Source organism: Elephantulus edwardii, unplaced genomic scaffold (assembly GCF_000299155.1).
Source record: "Elephantulus edwardii isolate Elephantulus edwardi_28Jun2011 unplaced genomic scaffold, EleEdw1.0 scaffold00227, whole genome shotgun sequence".
NCBI classification, from domain to species: domain Eukaryota; kingdom Metazoa; phylum Chordata; class Mammalia; order Macroscelidea; family Macroscelididae; genus Elephantulus; species Elephantulus edwardii.
Window position 1 is genome coordinate 3,710,465 of NW_006399977.1, and position 21,630 is coordinate 3,732,094.

Consider the following 21,630-nt stretch of genomic DNA (forward strand, 5'->3'; position numbering starts at 1 on the left):
CTTCCCAATTTTGAACCATGCAGTGTTCCCTTGCACTGTTCTGACGACTGCCTCCTGGTCCAAGTATAAGTTTCGCATTAGAACGATCAAGTGTTCTGGGATTCCCATTCTTCTCAGAGACAGCCAGAGTTTGTTATGATCTACACAGTCAAATGCCTTTGCATAGTCAATGAAACACAGATAGACATTCCTCTGGTATTCTCTGCTTTCAGCTAAGATCCATCTAATATCAGCTACAATATCTCTAGTACCACGACCCCTTCTAAAACCAGCCCGGACTTCTAGTAGTTCTCTGTTGATGTGCTGTTCCAGTCGTTTTTGAATCATCTTCAGTAAAACCTTACTTGCATGTGAAATCAGTGAGATTATTCTGTAGTTTCCACATTCTGTTGGGTCACCTTTCTTTGGCATAGGAACAAATATCGATATCTTCCAGTCATTTGGCCAAGTGGTTGTTCTCCAGATTTCTCCATAAAAACCAATATTATCCATAATAACCCTTTTAAAGTCACAAAATCAGTGTAATTTCTTTTCGCCTTACAAGAAAGAGAATAATGATACTTTCTGATCATGCTTTGGGACTAAAAATTGACTAATGGTAATTGATAAACCTTTTTCATTTGACAGAGTAATAGGGTGTGCATTTCACTGTGCTTTATTTAGAATCATTAAAAGTTCTTGTTTGGCAATTCAATCTGTATATGGGTGTATCCTCCATAAAATAAACACATATGTAAAAGGGAAGGCAACACAAAGATAAAAATTCTTGGAATTATATGCTCTTTTGCATTTCCTGTCATCTTTTGAATGGGCAGGGTTCTCTGTTAGGAGGTGCATTCAAGTAAAACTGATGTGAAGACAGAATCTAAGGCACACCATTTAGTTTCTAGTCTCATATGAATTAGACATTTGTTTTTAAGACTTTTGCTTGGAGGAGATTGTGTTTTACCTCAGACTTGCTTTTTTAGGTGGGAATGTATATGCAGTTATTGAGACAAGTGTGTCACTGATGACCTCTCTCCCCAAGTACTAGTGGATCCCAGAACTTCTTTCATAGTTATTGTGTGACTGTAAGTCCAAAGGGACCCTATTTCCTTCTTCTCTGAGAATAAATTTGGATCTGTTACTATCTTTTTCTTATGAATTGATGATTCAGTTTACCCTTGGTTGTGAAAATGAAAATCAGAGTGCTTTACTAGATTGAATGATATGGCATAGATTTATTTAAACAATATTTGCTGATATAATTGTATAAAGATCAATGCTCTTTATTCACTGTCTTCCATTGGATCTGTTATTAAAGTCTTTGTAAAATTGAGCATTGTTATGTTTGCTTTTGTTTTTTTTCATTACATATATATCTGCATGTCATCTATTAGTTTAGCCTAGAAGAATCTTCTTGTTAGGTAGAAATGGAAAACAGTTCAAAATCCTTTAGCCTCTCTATGGAAGAAAAAATGTAGCAGTTTACTTCTTTAAAGACTTACAGCTTTGGGAACCCTATGGCTATTCTCTGTCCTTTAAGGTCTCTGTAAAGAGGGATTGTCTCAATGACGATGAGTTTAAATTTGTTTTGGTTTCACCATTACTTATAGACACTAAGCAGTAAATCAGGAAATGTATACTTGTGTCTATTTCTTTCTGTAGAGAGAGGGGGAATTTATCCTATTAATTTAGTTGCTGTTTTGAGAGCTGTAGGAATATACTCTTAGTAGAACACTTAACAAGAGTCAGCGAAACTGGGATTGAACTAAACTTCCCACTAGAATATGTATCTTTGAGCAAGTTTCTTTAATAACTAAATCCATTCACCTATAAATTTTTTTTAATTTTTATTTTATTTTTGAAAATAATTTTAATGAACATTTACAGAGAATTTGGATTTCCATTCATTCATTGCTGCACTTCTCTCCCTGCCCACCCCTCTTCCCCCACCTCCAAGCTTGCTCCTCTCTTTCAAAAGTAAAAGAAAGACTCCCTCCCTGGTACACAATACCCCCGCACCCCTCCCACCGCTCCAAGTACATTCCACCTTGATATTTTAAATGTCAAGGTTCTTCAGAAGCCTGCTGTTATATAAAGCCACATTTTTAACATTCAGAAGCTTGCTTGTTTTGTGTTCTCCAGCTCTTCCAGTGCCTTATTTTTTGCTCTCCTTATCATATATTAAAAACCCTAAACCAAAATAAAAATCTTTCTTTAAAGTATTTTAAGTAGTAAAATAAACCTAAAGATGTTATGAACCAATGTGTGGTCAACATTCCAAAATATTGCAAAAATCAAGTCAGATTTATACTGGAAGAATATGTTTACTGGTAACCAGGAATTTTAAGAAACATAACATAATCTTTGCAATACAAAATTGTGGCAAACTTTTTCTGATGTCTTATTATTGGTAGAATGATGGTAGCTTAAATAGAAAAAAAATGTAAGTTTATATAGGGCAGAAGAGAAAGGCTGACAGAAAATAAGTTTAATTCTAGATGATCAGTTACATTGAGGCATAAGTTTCCAAGGTGAATGTCATTCTATATACGTCATTTTCTAAATTTACATGTCATACTAAATATAAGGACAACCATAAGCATAAAACATCAAAGATTCTATGGATTCAAAGTGCTAAATTTAGAATTTATACAAAAAGATTTTTTAGTATAAAGATTGAAAATAGGTTTCATTTCTTAGACAAAAGCAGATTAAATAGCTGCCAAAGGAGAAAAGACTTATAATTAAGAGTTCCTGGGATGGTAAATGATCATACTGATAAGGCTGATATAAACCCCACAATCTAGTCCAGACCTCAGAGACTGAGTTTTCAAATGTTAAGTTGGTTCCTTAATTCACATGATGTCCAAATGTTCACAGAGCTTGAACCATGCTTTTTTAACATGTATAATATTTTTTAAGTATTAAAAAGGAAATAAAGATTATTCCTGCATAATTCAATATGGAAAAGAAAACTTCTCATGTGGAAGAGGTTTAGTAAATGAATATTAAAACTTTGCTTTATCAGTGTCTGCACGTTTCACTTTGGTTGTGGAAGCTTGTGTGGTTTAAAAGAGAACATCCACAGTGTTTATGTCTGCTTTGACTTCTGACACAAAATAAGCTTTAGGGTTAGTTCAAAGAAAGTTTGACAAGTAGCATTATAATAGGCACCTAATTAAGAAATAGGTTGATTTTTAATATTTACTTCAAACTATCTCATTTCCTATGACACTTTTGCAGAACATATGCTGGTGAAATAGAAAATCTACTCTTATTTTCATTTCCTTCTAGAAAAGGAAAAACTGGCAGCACAGTGTGGCTATTTAATAAAGTTTTCGAGATTCGGTAAAAATTTAATAGTTCATTTATGTAAAATAAGTCAGTGTAAAAAAATTATATACTTGATTAGTAACTAATAACCCTAAAGAATGCACGGCCTTTGAGTCAATTATGAGTAAAGCTGATATTCCATCAGATTTCCAAAGTGGGGGTAAAAAAAGAAATCTTACAACTGGACCAATAAATAACATGATAATAAGTGGAGATAAGATTGAAACTGTCAAGGATTTATTTTTTTATCTTGGATCCATAATCAATCCATGGAAGTTCAAAAAGAAAATAAACAAATAAACAAAACCACAAAGCAAGAACAAAAGCAAAAGTTGGAACTGACTCACAGTTGATTCTCCAGCAAGTTTTTAAAGGCTGTAAACAGCACAGGGTAAGATTGCCCATCTTTCTCCTGTGGGTTCATTGGTGGATTCAAACCACCAAAGAAATGTGGCCTTTGGGATAGCAGCCCAGCTCTGTATAGACCGAATACCAGAACTTCCCATAGACGCAAGAGTCAAGAAATCGAAGAATATACTTCACTGGGCAAATACGTTGCAAAGGCTCTCTTAAAGTGTTAAATAGTAAGGATGTCTCTTTAAGGATTAAAGTACTCCTGACTTAAGCCATAATATTTTCAGTTGCTTTATATGCATGTGCAAGTGAGACAATGGATAAAGAAGACAAAAGAGGAACTGATGACTCGGATTATACTGAATATAGTAAAGGCTTCACAAAAAATAAGCAAATTTATCTTGGCAGACATGTAGCCAGAATACTTGTTGGAAGCACGGATGAGGAGCCTTTATCCTATATTGTGAAATCCTACATTGCTACCAAGAGGGGTTAGTCCCTGAAGAAAAACAGCATGCATTAGTAGAGTGTCCATAAAAAAGAGGAAAGCCCTCAAAAAGATGGATTGATACGGTGGTTGCAACAATGAGCTTAAGCAGAGTACAGATTGTGACAATGGGGTAGGAGGGGTAGTGTTTCATTCACTTTTTTATGGGTTTGGAATGAAATTGATTAAATATCTAATACAACAGCAACAATACTAAAGAATTAACAAAGTTAAAGAATAATACATCTAACCTTTTACTTATTGCAGTTGGGTACATTTGAGTTGACTATAACTCACAGTGACTCTATAACAACAGATGAGAATTTTTCCCTATTCACATCACATCATAATCTCCATTCAGTGCTCAAATCCATTATTGCACTGCCCTATCCACCACTCTCCTCATGACCTCTGTCATGCTCAAGCACGTTATGGTGGCCACATTGTCAATCCATCTTGTTGAAAGTCATCTCTTTCAATTGTCCTTCTTACTTTCCCAACAAGATGTCTTTTTCTAGGAACAGGCACCTCCTGACAACACACCCAAAGTATGTGTTAAGAAGTTAAATTTATTAGATAATAGGACACAGAACTACCATTTTATAAAAGCACTATGTTGTGGTTTTTTTAAAAAAAACAAACACCCTGTTTTACTAGGACATTAATATAAACTGTATATCAATTATTTTAGGAAGATTTTTGTTAGAAGTCCAAAGCTATGTCTATGAATCGCTAATTATATTAGTAGAACAAGTATTTCTTGCTTGAGAAAACAGCCCTTATTCATTGAACAAATATCTTTTAGTTTTGATTCACACTTGCAGTTCCTTTGCATCAATGTTATTGGTATATGCTGCTGAGTTACTTGTGTGACCGTATGCACAATAGCCTTGTGCCCTGTCCTATCCTGAGCCAATATCACTGTCTCTGACACACCTGTCCCCATTACCCCTGTTACTGTATCAGTCAATATCCTCCAGGGTCTTCCTCTGTTGTGCTATCCCTCCATCCTTCTAAGCATGATATTCTTCTCCAAGGACTGGTCCCTCCTGGAAACATGCTTAAAGTATGTATGTGAGACAGAGCTTCAAAATCCTTGCCTCCAAGGAGCAACTTGGTTTCACCTCCTCCAGGATGAACTTGTTTCTTTTGATTGTGCATGGTATGTTCAATACTCTTTTCTATCACCACAACTTAAAGGCATCAATTTTTCTTCTACCATCCTTAGTCATTGTCCAGCTAATTAATGTGAAACAACTATTTGGGAAGACCATGGCCTGGATTAGGCTCACCTTAGCGTCTAGACTTGTATAGTTATTCTTCAGCACTCTGGAAAGGTACCTGATAACAATTTTTCCCTGTGCAATTTACATTTTGATTTCCTAATTGTTGGTGCCAAGATTGTTGATTGTGGACCCAAATAAGCTGAAATTGTTAATACTCTCAATTTCTTCTCCATCTATCATGGTGCTATCAGTTGGCCCAGTGGTGAACTCTATGTTAAATGGGAGCTCTGCTGGTACAGTCTGTAACATGTTGTACTGTTAATCAAAGGGCTGAGCATCTGTAGCAGATTAACTAACTGCTCTATATGATAAAATGGGCACTCCTCTCCCATTAAAACATACAGCCTCCGAGGAACATAGAATCAAGATACAGAGATTTGTATCACTGATGTTCATAGCAGGGTTATTAATAATAACAAGAAAATGGAAACAGCCCAAATGTCCATTAACAAACAAATGGATTGAGAAATTGTGGTACATCCACCAGATGGAATACTATGCAGCATTCAAGAGCAGTGAGGTGGGAGAGCATTTTGCTGAGTTAACTAACTCTGTTTCATAAGGACAAATACTGCATAAGACTATTATTGTAAAAATAGAAGGATTATTAGTAATATATTTACAGAAGTCCAAAGGGGGAAGGGGAGAGAGGAGGGAGGCTCATGGTGGGAAGGAGGGAAATCTTAAGGTTGCAGAGTTTGGTCAACAGAGCAAAGGAGTGAAGGAATTAGAAAAGATCCAGCAGGAACTTGAAAAGCGGGGAAATGGTAGATATAGATAAACAGTGATTCATTTTACAAAGCACAATGTGTGAGAATGATCATATGAAACACAGTGTAAATAGAGGAATGTGTGAAACACAATGCATGCAAACAGAATGTATACAACTTTTCATGCAAATCAATATAAAAAAAATATGTTGATGTTTGTTGTTGTGTGCCATCGAGTCACTTGCTACTTATATCAACCATATGTACAACAGCCCTAAAATCTGCTTTGTCCTATGCCAATCTCACTATCTCCGACACACCTGCCACGATTACCCTAGTCACTAAATCAATCCACCTCATAGAGGGTCTTCCCCTCCTGTGCTTTCCCTCCACCCTCCCAAGCATGATGTCTTTCTCCAAGGACTGGTCCCCCTTTAGGGCATGTACAAAACATGTCAGACAAAACCTCAGAATCCTTGCCTCCAAGGAGCAGCCTGGTTTAATCCTTCCCGGGATGAACCTCTTCATTTTCTTAGCAGTCCATGGTACATTCAATACTCTTCTCCAACACCACAGCTCAAAGGCGTCAATTTTCTTCTCTCCTCCCTAGTCTTTGTCCAGCTCTCTGACACAGCCTCAGAAATCAATGGAAGGTCACTGTGAGTTGGAATTGATTTGATAGCAGTGAATTTGAGGGGTTTTGAGGGTATGTCCTGTCAAGCATGCGTTCACATGGTAACTGCTTGCCATCTCAAAAAACCTTTGAAGCATCCATTTTCCTGCTTCTATCCTCCACTAACTTATTGATGTAGAGTAGATTCCAATCATAAATGACATTCTATTGGGTTTTGAGGGCTGTAAATATTTATGGCATGTGACTGTCTATCTCTCCTGCCCGTGGTGACTATGGGTTTGATCTTCCTGCCTTTTGATTGGCAGTACAACATGTAAAGCACTGAGCCACTAGAGAGTGCTGAGGTCTTCTTGTGGATCTTCAGCAGGTTTTGCCTCTCTCCCTTACATTTGTCTTAGCCCTCCCTGAGTCTCTGGAAACTCAGACTTCTATGAGATTTTCCCCCTAGTCATTTGAGAGCCTGGTCACCACGACTTTGGGAAGATGCCCTGACTAGTTTCTGGAAGCATTCTCAGTGCCCAACCTCCCAGACATTTTCCCAAGTCTATTAATTTTAAATCATTCAGATGTTGAACTATTTTTGCCTAGCAGTTTTCTGTGATCCTATTTCACACAGCTGGGGGAGAGGGGTGAAGGAACAGAATTATTCATTAAATTAAAAAAAAGAAAATTTTTAATTTTTCTGGTGAAAAAAAAATCATTTTAACCTCTTCTAGTTAAAAACTTTGTTTATTCATAATGATCCAGGCATTACTGGCACTGAATATAATAAATGCCATACTGACTGCCGCTTTCCCAACCAATACAATATACATTTCCTGTAAGACAATACTAACCCATAGTTTACTGCCAGTGGGTTTTAGAGGCTATAAATTGCAATGGAGGGGACTGCCTATCCTTCTTCTGCAGAGAAGCTAGTAGATTTGAACCAAGTGCCCTCTGGTTGGCAGCACAACTCCTTACCACTAAGCCACCAGAACTCCCTGGGTCTGGTATAATCGATTCATTTTCTAAGAAGCCCTGAGGGTGCACTGGCTAAGCCGTAATCGCTCAGCAGAAAGGTGTGGTAGTTTGCTTCTGTCAAGATTTCTAGTCTTAAACTCCAAGGGATAGTTTTCTCAGTGCTTTAGGGTCACCATGAGTCAGAACCTGCTGAATGGTAATAGCAGTCCTTTCACTAGAAGGATAGTATAGAGCCATACAACTGAATAATGTTTTATTATTATTATTCTAGCAATGCTACTTAAAGTATAAATATAAATTTGAGGGGAAATTAAGAGAAATGACTGACTGGATTAAAAATACTTGAATTTATAACAAATATCTTGACTAAGAATATCAGACTGTAAGGATGATGTAGTCAGTCAAGGCAAAGGTTCTGTGCCAGCGAAAGTAGGGTTATATAACCCTCACAAAGCAAGCTAGAAAAATGTTCCTGAGACTATGTTGTTAAAGCAGTTTCCTGTTTTGGCAAGTTTTGGTACTTAACTGTGTTTTTTTGATACTCTGGAAACATGCTGATATTGCACAATACTTCTTCAAAACCACTAAATAGTAAGCCATTAAATTACAATCCCATTGGTTAGATAAATGAGAAGGCACACGTCCGTCTGGAGACTAAGTTGTGCCTGATCCAGGCCATAGCCTTTGCAATTATGTGCAATGTATCAGAAAGCTGAACAATGATGAGGGATGATAGAAGGAGAAATGATGCCTTTAAGTAGTGGTGCTGGAGAAGAGTATTGAATATACCATGGACTGCTAGGAGAACAAACAGGTTCCTCTTGGAGAGGGTGAGACCATGCTGCTCCTTGGAGGCAAGGATTCTGAAGCTCCATCTGACACACTGTGGACAGGTTGCAAGGAGAGACCAGTCCTTGGGGAGGGATATTATGCTTGGTAGCATGGAGGAACAGCACAAGAGAGAAAGATCCTTGATGAGATGGATTGACTCAGTGATTGGAGTAATAGGGGTAGGTGTGTCAGAGAAAATGAGATTGGCACAGGATAAAACAGAGTATAGGGCTTTTGCACGTAGGGTCACTATGAGTCACCAGTGACTTGGTGACACATAACAACAACAACAACTACTACAACATGAGTATCCACAATACAGTGGAAAATTTTAGAAAAGTCAATAAATGTTACTTGAAGGGATGGTAAATGAGTAAGTGGGAAGGAGTGGTCCTGCCCTATATTTTGCAGTATTATCATCTGATAACGGAAATAAATATTTGTTCCACAATACTCCAAAAATAGGACAATGAATAATGAAGACCGAAGAAGTGTATAGAAATACTATCTCCACAATAAAATATGAACATCGGACAATAAATAAGGAAGATTGAAGAAGAATTGATGCCTTTGAATTGTGGTGTTGGTGAAGAGTATGGAATATTGTGTGGACCGCCGAGAGAGCAAACAAACCTGCCTTGGAAGCATTGCAACCATGACACTCCATGGGGGTAAGGATGGCGAAACTTCATCACACATACCATGGGCATGTTGTCAGTAGTAGCTAGTCCTTGGAAAAAAGACATCATTAGATGATGTCAATGGAAGCAAAGAAGATCCTCGAGAAGATCTACTGTCACACTAATTGAAACAACAGATTTGGGAGGACTGTGCAGAAGAGAGTAAGATTTTTATGTTTCAGGTTAACTGTGAGTCATAGTTGACTTGATGACACTTGACAACAACAACAATATAATGACAGTTCTCTTAAACACATAAGAAAATGTGCTGATGCAGATCTTTCTTTCCAGAGAGCTGATGATTTGTATGCTACAAAATAGGTTGCAGCTACGTCATGAATACCATATCTGTCAGCCTTTACGATGGCAGGGTGAGACACATGAATTCTCAATCAGCTACCTTTTTCACTTAACTTACTGAACTAGCCAAATACCACTATTAATTTGTGAATGAAAAATGTTGAGACACACTAGATGCAATGTATTAGGATATTTGCAGTGGATTATGGTTTAGAGAGACAAAAATGAGTAATAGTAGGAAGCTATTAGATGGCATCTGTAATTAAAATTCCTAGTACTGTATTCACTCATCATATACTTTGGGAGCTAGTAATTTTGTGTTATCATTATTTTTTTTAAAAAAAATCATTTTACTTCATCTGGAAATTCAGTTTTCCTTGTGTAGAAAGTATAGGTGAAATTTTAAATAATTAGAAGGAGCCATTTTGGAAAAAATAAAAGTAAATTGTTTTTGGAGGACGTGAGGAAAGGAAAATAGATTTTGGAAGTGAAAAGTTGAAGAAGAGTGTTATTACAGGAAAAGGACAATCAACAAGGATCATAAGGAAGTTAGAAAACTCCAAAACATGTTTCCCCATATGGTTTAAGAGATAATACAAATTTAGGAAGAAATCTTTTTGGGTGAAAGGCTTCTGCTAGGATAACCTCAATAACTTTCTTAACTGAAAGTACAAATAAGTTGGGTTTGTTTTTTTTTCCCCTGACACAAAACTTTCTTCGTATGACTAATACTAAGTTGAATAAACACATTTGACCTGAGCAAGTACTGAATGCTGGCAGGCTACGGAGCAGTAAATGATGGTTTGGGTCAAGATCATCTACCATTATTTTTATTTATTATTTTTAATATCACTTGAGCTAAACTTGAGCTAAAGCGTATGAGCCGTCAGGATTATTTTAGAATGTGCATGAAGGAAAAGAATTTTTTAGAAAAGAACTAATGAAAAGAAATTTGTTCTTTTTTTTTTCCAATTCTCACCTAAGACACTCATTATTTCAAAGTGGGCATCCATAATACAGTTCTTTAATTTGTTGCTTGTAGAAAGAGGTAGTTTAATAATTTTAGCCATTTTTAGTTATAGGCAAACATTTTAAGTTTTTAAAATGTTTTTTTTTTCACTAATTTTAAAACTTAATTCAAGGTAGAATCAAGATAGAAGAGATTTTGTAAAGCCTTTATGCTTAAATTAATGAGGAAAAGGATACTTTAATATTCTTCATGGTATAGAATAAACAAAGGAGCTCTGGTGGCATAGTCTGTTGGGGGCTTAGCTGCTCACCCAAAGGCTGTACCAGTCTGGCCAGTTCAAATCCACCAGTGGCTCTGGGGGTGGGGTGGGGAAGATGAGCAATCTTCTCTCATATGATTTATAGCCTCAGAAACTCAGTAAATGGTCAGTTGGTTCTAATTAATCAGCAAGAAGTTTTGAGTGAGGATAGAATAATATAGTCTTTAGAGTAAGATGTGCTAGTTTTTGCCATTTAACTCTTTGTCTTTAGCTTATACATTCTCTAGGTCTTGGTCCCCTCAATTATAATTGTTTTTTATTGCCTTTGAGTCAAGGGTGACTCATAATAATCTTATAAAGAAAAGGCCTGAAGCCTCTTCTATAACTATCGACATTTATCAAAGTTCATAGAGTATTCAGAGGCATGTTGTTTAGGAAGTGGATGCCACTCCTGCTTCCAAACCTGTCTTAAACTGGGAGCTCCACCAAACACTGTCCACCATGGGTAACCATTATAGCGTTTGACACCCCAGCGGTACAAAGTTCAGAATCACAGCAACCCCAGGTTACCTTGGTACAGTATATTGACAGAAGAGTGCTGTACCCTTAGAAGATTGTTCCTCCAAAATATAATAACAATTAACTTTATATCTTAGGGTGTTTTTAAGTAATAGGTAAGATCATATACATAAACATTCTGACATATTTCAAGTATTCAATTAATAGTTGTTATATTGAATTATATATTATTTTAAATTATTTATCATTTAATTGACAAAGTGAAGATTCTTATTCAATTATATTTTATAATATTTATCCAATGATTGCCAGTTTTGATCTGTAATCAGAAAATTCTTTATCCACTCCAAAATCTTCTAATTTTTGTACTTTGTGGGCTTCAATATTGTTGTGATGCTGAAAGCTGTACCACTAGTATTTAAAATACCATCAGTCACCCATGATAGACAGGGTTCAGTGGAGCTCCTAGACTAAGGTAGATTAGGGAGGATTTGCAGATCTCCTTGTGAAAAAATTGTCCAGTGAATGCTTTATGAATAACAGCAAAACATTACAAGATATAATGACAGAAGATGTACAGCTTAAGTAAGATATTACAATGAAAATAATATGTGAAGCATGAATGCAAGAAAAAACCTAAATTGTTAAAAATCAAATGGATACTAATGAGATGAAATGGAATGGTTTAAGCCACCAGGTTATTATATGCTTGGGCTACCATGCTAGTAATGACAAACTGAGAGGGAACAATAGAGCATTCATAATAATGGGGGGGGGGACACCCAACACATTTTAAAATCTATGCTGAAGTAAAACACTGCTAGAGATAAGATAATATGCATATACATAAAAGGAAGGCAGGTCAAATCCTTCAAATTTACATAATGGCAAGTATGATCAAAGACAAAGAAATTAAGTAACTCTTTACTGGGAAAAAGACATTATGCTTGGAAAGGTTGAGGGTCAAGGAAAGAGAGAAAGACCTTCAACGGGCTGGATTGATACACTGACTCTAGGCTCAAGTGTGTCAGAGACAATGAGGATGACACAGGACAGGACAAGGTTCAGACTTGTTGTTCATAAGGAGGCTATCAGTTGTACTTGACTTCATAGTCAACTTTTGTAACTGAAATATTTAAACAAGTGAACAAGATACACTGATAATTACTGGTGATTGCAATGGAGAAGTTGGAAATAAGTAATCAGAAGTTGGAAAGTATAACCTTGGTGATAGAAACAGCACTGTAGATCACATGAAAGACATTTTCAAGACCTATTCATTGGAAATATCCTTTAACATTAGTGACAACTATATGGGAACCTTGCCAGATAGAATACATAGGAGTTAAATCAATTACATCAACGGAAAAGAGAAGCTTAACATTATTAGTCAGAAATAGGTGAGACCATTTGGAATAAGGAGTTCCAGTGGCTTGCTGGTAATGAACTGTGCACCAATCCCAAAGGCTTGTGGTTTGAATCCACCAGCTGCTCTGCAGGAGAAAGAGAAGCAATTTTCTCTCATGTGATTTACTGCCCCTGAAAAATTCTTGAAGCATGAGCTATGAGTTGGTGCTACCTCAATGGCACAACACCACCACCACCACCACCACCAGTCTGTGGAATAGAACAATTGTTTCCATGCAGGTACAAGCTGAAGGTGAAGAAAATAAAAATTACTCCACAAGAATTAAAGTCTAATCTCAATTATGTCTCACGTAAATTGAGAGACCTCCTCAATAACAAATTTGATGAAATGAAAAGTAATTACCAAGATCTATTCAAATTGAAGAATGGTTTTAGGATATTATACATGGGCGGGGGGAAGCAAAAGGTAATTAAGGTAGGAAGAGAAAAAAAAAGATACCAAAAATTAGTGTTGGAAGATATGCTGAAGCTTGTTCTTATATTTAGAGTGGATAAAGTGAAAAGAAGAAATGGGAATGTAAACTAGCTGAAAGGAAAATTTCTAAAGGCTACTTGAAAAGACAAAATGAAGTATTATAATGAAATGTGCAAAGATCCAAAGTCAGAAAACCAAAAGGCAAGAACACAAACAACATGTCCCAAATGGAAAGAACCTGAGTGGGGGGGGGGGGAAAATCAAATCTTGAGAGGCAATTTTGAAGAATTGTTTGGGCAAAATATTGAGTGTAACACAAATATTAGAAGAATATATAGATTTACTGTACAAAAAATTGGCAACTGTCCAATTATGTTATGATGTAGCATATGATCAGGAATTGATATTGAAAGAAGTCCAAGCTGTACTAGAGGGAGTGGTAAAAAACACGGCTGCAGGAGCTGATGGAATACCAACGGAGATGTTTCAATAAACAGATGCAATGTTAGAAATGTTCACACATTTATAAGAAGTTTGGCCAAACTGTTAAATATCCACATTTATGTTTATTTAAAATAAGGCCCTAATTACAATATGAAAATTATTGAACAGTATTGTTGGCATCACACAAAAATAAAATTTTGTTCAGGAAAATGTAAAAAATGATTGCAAGAACGCATCAGGAAGGAATTAACAGGAATATAGTCAGATTCTGTTGAGGATACAAAATAAGGCCTATCATTGCTAATGTAAGATTTTGGCAGAAAGATAGAACAAAACACCCAGAATGATACTTACTTGCATTTTACTATGTAAGGCATTCAACTGTCTGATCATAGCAAAGCATAGATAACACCACAAAAAAAAGGGGGGGGGGAATTCAGGAACACTTAATTGTGCTCATACAAAATCTGTACATATAATGAAGTAGTCAACTGAACAGAACAAAAGGATACTGCATGGCTTAAAATCTGCAAAGCTATGCATCAGGGTTGTCTTTTCACTATGCTTCTGCAGTTTATACGCTAATCAAATAATCCAAGAACTGGAATATATGAAGAATAAAATATTGGGGTTGGAGGGAGACTCATTAATAACCAGTGCATTAATTACCATGTACAAATGATATTATCTTGCCAGCAGAAAGCAAAGAGGGCTTGAAGACTGATGAAGATCAAAGACGTCAGTGTGCATTATTATACCTCAACATGGAGAAACTAAAAATGCCTTTGAGTGGCCCAATAAGCAACATCAGACAGAGAAATAATTGAAATCGTCAAGGATTTTATCTTACATGGATCCATAATTAATGACTTTAAAATGGCAATTAAGACATGACATACTGTGTTGGGCAAATGTGCTACAGAACTCTTTAAAGTGTTAAAAAACAAAGATGTTACTTTGAGGAGTAAGGTGCACTTGACCCAAATCATTGCATTTTCAATTTTTCTCATATTCATACAAAAGCCAGAAAATGAATAAGGAAGACAAAAGGAGAATTTATACATTTGAATTACTGTATTGGTGAAGAATATTGAAAATAGTCATCTATGACTTGACAACACCTAACAACAAAGACAACAAAAACAACAACAACAATAGCAACGAAAGAACTCTGTTGGCCTAGTGGCTAGAAAGTGATGCTACCAAGCCAAAGGTGGGTGATTTTAATCTGTGGCCTTTAGGCCTGGTTTTGTCTTTGATCATTCTTCTAAGTGGAATAGCACTGGTTTGTCCATTTGTACAGAGGTAACTTGTGGTTGCTGTGATGCTAAACACTATGACAGTGATGTGTCAAGTGCAATAATGGTTATCCGTGGTGTACAGTGTTTGTTGGGGCTCCTTGATTAAAACAAGCTTGGAAGCAGGAGTGGCATCTACTTCTGAAATAGTTTGCTCCTGGAAACTTGTAGAAATGATGAAACTTATACAAGTGTTCAGGTCTATTTTCTTTAGAAAATAATTTATCAGATTTCACATTCACAATTACCCTGAAGAAAAGAACTGGTACTTGAGACTAAGGAAGGATAATTCTATGTAACTGATTAAATTTGTTGAAGAGAAAATGGAAAATATGGTCTTATAAATAGTTGAATCTCATTTCAATTAACATTGCTAGCGCATCTAATTTATAAATAACAAGAGGGAACTCCAACATTTACAATTCTTTATGAAGAAATTTTTTTTAAAGTTAATATGAGTCCTTCATTAGATTACTTACTCTTCTTCCTTTTGGACCTGGAATTCCAGGTGGTCCTCTTGTCCCAACATGACCCTACAATTGAAAATAAGTTACAGAATTAAAAGAATGTTATAGAATGGTAGTCATGGCATTCCTTATGCTATGCAACTATATATGTTTTTAAAACTCCACAACTCTCTCCCTTGTTATTCTGCTTTTGATGTATTCTGCTACTTGGACAATGTCATTTCTCTTTGCCTAACCAAAGAATAAAACACCAAAATGCAAGCCCACTGCTGTTGACTAGATTCTAAATCACAGTGACCCTCTATAATATGAATCTGTAGAAATTTGTCATAGGAGAGGGCCCATCTTTCTCCTGCAGATCATGGATTCAAGCTGCTGACCTTTATGTTGGCAGCCAACACATTATGGACTATGACAGCTAAGGCTTCCTAACCAAAATATCTCTGTATTGCTGAAGTCAGACCTGACTTTCAGAGATTTGAGATTTATTTATTCTTTTATTTGAGTTAAAGAAATTGGTAAACTACACAGTATCCTATATTTTCTAGTTTTAGAAGCCAACAACACATTTATGTATATATTAGAAAAATTAGGTTTCTTTTTAAAACAGAAACTTCCTTATATTTTTGTTAAGAATCATTCTGCTCAGGAGCCTAAAGGTTGATCTTTTGGATAGTGAAGTTCACCATTAACCACTAAATTCAAATAGACAAAATTTATCTCTTTAAATGTAAGATTTCATCATTTTTCCATAAAAATGGATTATTTTCAAAACACAATTTTATTTGCTGAAACACATTTTTTATGAGTGTTATTTGGCTGTTGGAAGATATTTGAGAATTCCTAAGAAAACTATTGGAATGTATGCTTTTTTGTTTATGCATTGGTTGGTCTTTTACTCTTAATTAATGATCCTATTTTTTATATATAGTTATTTAAAATAGAATGATATTTGAACATTTCAGTTTTTGGCTTTCTCATTAAAATTAATTGTATGGAATATTAGAAGCTAACAACAAATACTATAGCCAGGAGAGGTGAGGAAGTTCAAGAAGGCATCATGAAATACTTCATCAGTTTGCACATGACTGAGTTTGGATAAAAACCAAAAAAATTATAACACAATGAACATGACAGATTTAAATGTTAAAAGGACATTCTGAAAGAAATAATAAAGTCTTTCATGTACTTACAGGTAATCCTGGTGGTCCAGTGGGTCCTGGAATTCCAGGAAGACCTGGATATCCCTTTAATAAGAGGAAAAATACGAGAAACATGAAATTTTCAACACACCTAATTATTTTCATTGAAAAAAATAACCCATGGAACCATAAATTGGAACACAAAATGATACTTTTATTTCTTTCTCATAGCTAAGATCCAGGAGACCACAGGGAATGTTCTGAGAGTAAACCACATAAATAAATAACACACTTAGCCTAAAAAGTATATATTTATCAGTAGATCTTCTTTCTAGAAATTAAAATTACTAGCTAGAATCACACATTTTAGACTATTGACAAAAGAACATTAATTTTATTTTTCTGTAGGTGTTTTACAATAAGCTTAGATACTTGTATAGATTAAGGTATTTAACCTTATAACTCACAGAAAAATCAAGGAATTGTATGATTTAGGAAAGTGGATGTGTCAAAATAATCTAGTCTGTGAGATGTTGCCATAACACTTTGTGGTATTATCATTGATTCAGAAAAAATATCTTGTTTTTGTAAGGTGTTAAAGGGTCAACTATGACTTATAGCAACCCTATGAACAACAAACAGACCTGAACCTTGTCCTGTCCTGTACCATCTTCATGATCTCCAACACTGTCAAATCCATTGTTACAGTCACAGTGCAAATGCACCTTGTTGAGAGTCTTCTTTCTCTGTTTCTCAACCTTTCCCAGAATGATGTCTTCCTCTAAGGTCTGGCCCCTCCTGACAACACGCCCAAGGTATATTAGAGGAAGATCCACCATCCATCCTCTAAGGAGCACCAGGGTTGTGCTTCATCCAAGACAGATTTGTTTGTTCTTTTGGAAGTCCATGGGATATTCAGTCCTCTTCACCAACATCATAATTCAAACTTATTGATTCCTCTGTCACCCTTATTCATTATCCAACTTTCTGATGTATATAAAGCAACTGAAAATATCAGTGCTTAGATTAAGTGCCCCTTCATCTTTAAACTGACATATCTTCTACTCTTAAGCATGTTGGGTTTTTTCTGTCATTTTAAAAATTAATTTTAATAAACATTTACAGAGATTTGGATTTCCATTCATTCACTGCCGCACTTTTCTCCCTGCCCACCCCTCCCCACCAGTTCGCTCCCCTCTCTGAAGAGAAAAAGAAAAAAAAGAAATTCCTTCATTGGTATACAATTCCCCCATCCCTTCCTCCTCATCCCCCACCCCAAGTACACTTCTCTATGTAACCTTAATTCTGGATTCCTGTGCTCACCATAATACTCAATTGTATATTGACTCTAATCTGTTCTTTCCCTCATCTGTTTAAATATAGTATACATAATTTATCCAGTTTTTCTCAGTCTTACCCCAACCCTGATGTCAGACCCATTCTACAACAGTGGCACCATGCAGTATTTGTCCCTTTGTGACTGAGATATTTCACTCAGCATATTGTCCTCCAGGGTCACCCATTTTGAATAATATTGCATGAGTTCCTTGTTTTTCAATGAGGTGTAGTATTCTATTGTGTGAATGTACCATAGCTTCTCTATCCATTCTCTATCCACTCTTAAGCACTTTGAACAAGTCCTTCACAAGAGATTTCCCCAAGGAAGAAATTCTTTTGTTTTCTTGACTGCTGTTACCATAGATGTTGCTTTGGATTCAAATAAAATGAAATCTTTACAACTTCAATCTTTTCTGCATGTATCATGAAGTTGTCTATTGGCCCAATGGTGAGAATCTCTTACAAGGTAACTACTGTTAAAATTAAATTTATAGATATGTTAAATTTCTTACCTGAAGTAATTGGAGAAATCTAAAAAAACACCTCATAAAGTATTTATAATTATACAGAAGTTAAAATTGAAGAGTCTCTTTATAAAATGAATTTGAACATATTATATGAGCCACCAGATTATCAAAACATATTTTCTTCAAACAAGATTGCCTTATTGGTAGTCATTTGTTCTAATTCTATCATATTTGCAAATTGCTTAATAAAAATAAAACTTGTGTATAAAATTTGTCACTTATCTTAAAGATATGAGAATAAGATGACTTCTAAGTTCTGAGTTCATGTGTGAATCATATAAAACAAAAACATAGATGAGCAGCAACCCTGTTTTATACACACACACACACACACACACACACACATACTAACTACATATAAAATTGCTGTTATTGTGCGCTGTTGAGTCAGAACCGACCCACAGCTAACCCTCCAGTGGGTTTTCTGAGGCAATTTAATCACACAGGAGGAGATTGCCCATTCTTCTCTGGTGGAACAGCTGGCAGTTTCTAACCACATGCTTTTGAGATTGCGGTACAGCTTCTTACCACTAGGCCCCTAGGTATGAAGAATAAACAGAATCCAAATTGATTTTTCTTCTTTCTTTCATCGAAGTTCTTTTAAAATTGTATAGTTACTCCTTACTCATTGACTATCCTGTTATCTAACATTTCACATTTACATTCATAGTGAAAAGCCTCTGTCCAGCTAGTTTGTGCATTAACAACTGTTCATCTGGAAGTAAAAAATGTGAAGTTTGAAGGCAAGAGTAATTGTTATTCTGATGATTGTATGTCCACTGTTCTTGACTATGATTTTCAGTGTTTTAATAGTTATGTAATGATGCAGTTTGTCAGTTTTTATAATTTAATTTCACAGTTATAAAATGATGTATTCTATCTCATATAATGATCAGATGTGATCGTCTTCCATTTTCAAAGAATGCAAACTTGTACATCATGATCTGGTCATTGGAACCTAACCATGTCAATAACTCGTTAAGTGAATAATGAGTGTAGAATATTTTACAAAGTCATCTGAAATGCATGCTTTTTACTAACATGCTATTTTGAAGAATAAACTAATTTAACTTTAATAGAAATATAAAATAACACTTTTCATTGCCTTAAACTTAAATTAAGGCAATTTCACCCTGTTGTGGTATTGCTGTATACCATTGAGTCAGAATCAACCTATAGATGAACCTCTGGTGAGTTTTTAGAACAGTTAATAGCATAGGAGGAGAATGCCCACCTCTCTCTCATGAAGCAGATGATGGATTTGAACCATGTGCTTTTGGGATTGTAGCTCAGCTTCTTGCCACTAGGCCACCAGAGATACTTTAACTAGTTTAGGCTTGGAAACATGCTTTTCAAGTAACTGAGCTGAGTTCTTACCATAACACCTTTATTTCCCTGAGGTCCCAGTGGACCTGGACTTCCACGATCTCCCTTTTAAAAGAAAAAAAAGAGAAACATTGAAGTATATTGGTATAGTTAAGATTGATTTTAGCCTTCATAGAAAAAAATACCAGTCTGAATCAGATACTACATTTATATATCACCATAATTTTGAATTATTTGAAAATTTACAGATTCTTTATTTTTACTCTCAAACAGCTAGGTCCTAATATGTTTTCCACTGGTAAAGATTAGTAAAAGTGTTATGCAGATATGAGATACTCAAGACTAAAAATTGAGTATGTATTATAAAGTTTAAAAGAATAAAATTTTTAAAAATTGAATAAAATATGAGAATAATAAAAGCATTAAAGTACAGCATAAAACTAACTGCTTAATTTGCATAGTTCCTGAAAAAAATTATTTTTCTAATCTGTTCATGAAAATTGTCATAGAAATATTTTTAGAGACTTATGATAATCAAACCAGTCATACCAGATTAAAAAGGCTAAATTGATTTGTGTTAATATTCTGTGAATTATTAAAATTTTAGTACTGAAAATGTAACCACGGAAACAGTAACTAAATTAGAATAATAATTTTTAGTAATCCCTTTGCTGTCATTGTGCGATATCAAGTTGGAATTGACCTATAGATGACATACCAGTAAATTTCAGAGGCAGTAAATTGCATGGGAGGAGACTGTTTCTCCCACAGAGCTGACTGGTAGATTTGAACCATGTACCACTGGCATTACAGCACAGCTTCTTACAACTATGGGACCAGATCTCCCTTTAAAACTATTGAAAAGCTTGCTGTCAGAGATCTCTCCAGAGTACTGAAAAAGAACTCTGTCAGTCTAAACACTAAAGTGTTTCTGGTCTTCACAATTGCTCGCTATGAATCAGAAAGGGATGATAGAAGGATCATTGATTCCTTTGAGCTGTGGTACTACAGTATTGACTGCTGGGAGAACAAACAAGTTTATCCTAGAGAAGGTTTTTAAAATCAGGTTGCTCCTTGGATGCAAAATTTCTGAAATCCCATCTTACATACTTTGGATATGTTACAATGAAGGATCAGTCCTTGGAGAGTGACATCATACTTGGAAGAGTAAAGTAACAGCACAAGAGAGGAAGACCCTGGATGAGATGGATTGACTCAGTGACTAGGGTAAAAGAAGTAGGTGTGTCAGAGACAATAAGGGTAGCTAAGGATAGAGTGGGCTTCACAGCTTTTTTTTTTTTTAAGGTTGTGTTTTCAGGGAATGATGGCTACTTTATTCCTGAGCATTGAATTACATCATTATATATATGCCAAATTACAGAGAGTCATAGACACTTAAATAATTTTATCTCTCACGGTGACCATTATTATTTGTTTTAAATTTTATACTGGTTTACATACAAAGTTCATGAAGTTCTTATATATTTTTTCACATTGGATCTTTCCCCTTTCATTTACCCATCCCTCCCTCCACCTGTCAAAATGTGTGATTCTATGAGTAAGCACTCCCTCCACTCCTTGGACCTTCATACTCATCCTGCAATAATACATGACCAGTATTTTTGCTTTCCATAGTGGCTTTTGCTATTGGCTGTCATATTCCAGTAATATGCAAAATATTCAGAAAGTATATTTTTTGCTATTGTTATAAGTAGGAGTTGCTTCACAGCTTTTATACATAAGATCACAATGAGTTGCAAGTGACTTGATGGCACATAACGAAAACAAGTTTCTTACCTGAATTCTTATAATGTGGGTTTTTTTAGTCAAGAAAGCACAAATACAGTCCCTCACTACTACAAATTAGGCAGTCAGTTTCTGTGCATTTGGGGAAATGGATAAGCCTCGCTCTACAGGAAAAACCACCCATGTGA

The 21,630-nt window shown here is 35.5% G+C and overlaps 1 protein-coding gene across 1 annotated transcript in view; it reads right to left on the minus strand.

Annotated features, from left to right (window-relative positions):
* The window catches only part of COL24A1 (collagen, type XXIV, alpha 1), a 548,498-nt gene that overhangs the window by 202,391 nt on the left and 324,477 nt on the right, over positions 1–21,630 (minus strand). The window contains exons 26-28 of the mRNA XM_006898370.1: positions 19,748–19,801; positions 16,557–16,610; positions 15,376–15,429 (exon numbers count right to left, since the gene is read on the minus strand). Of these exons, the coding sequence (XP_006898432.1) occupies positions 15,376–15,429; positions 16,557–16,610; positions 19,748–19,801 (162 nt within the window). The remainder of the gene's footprint in view (positions 1–15,375; positions 15,430–16,556; positions 16,611–19,747; positions 19,802–21,630) is intronic.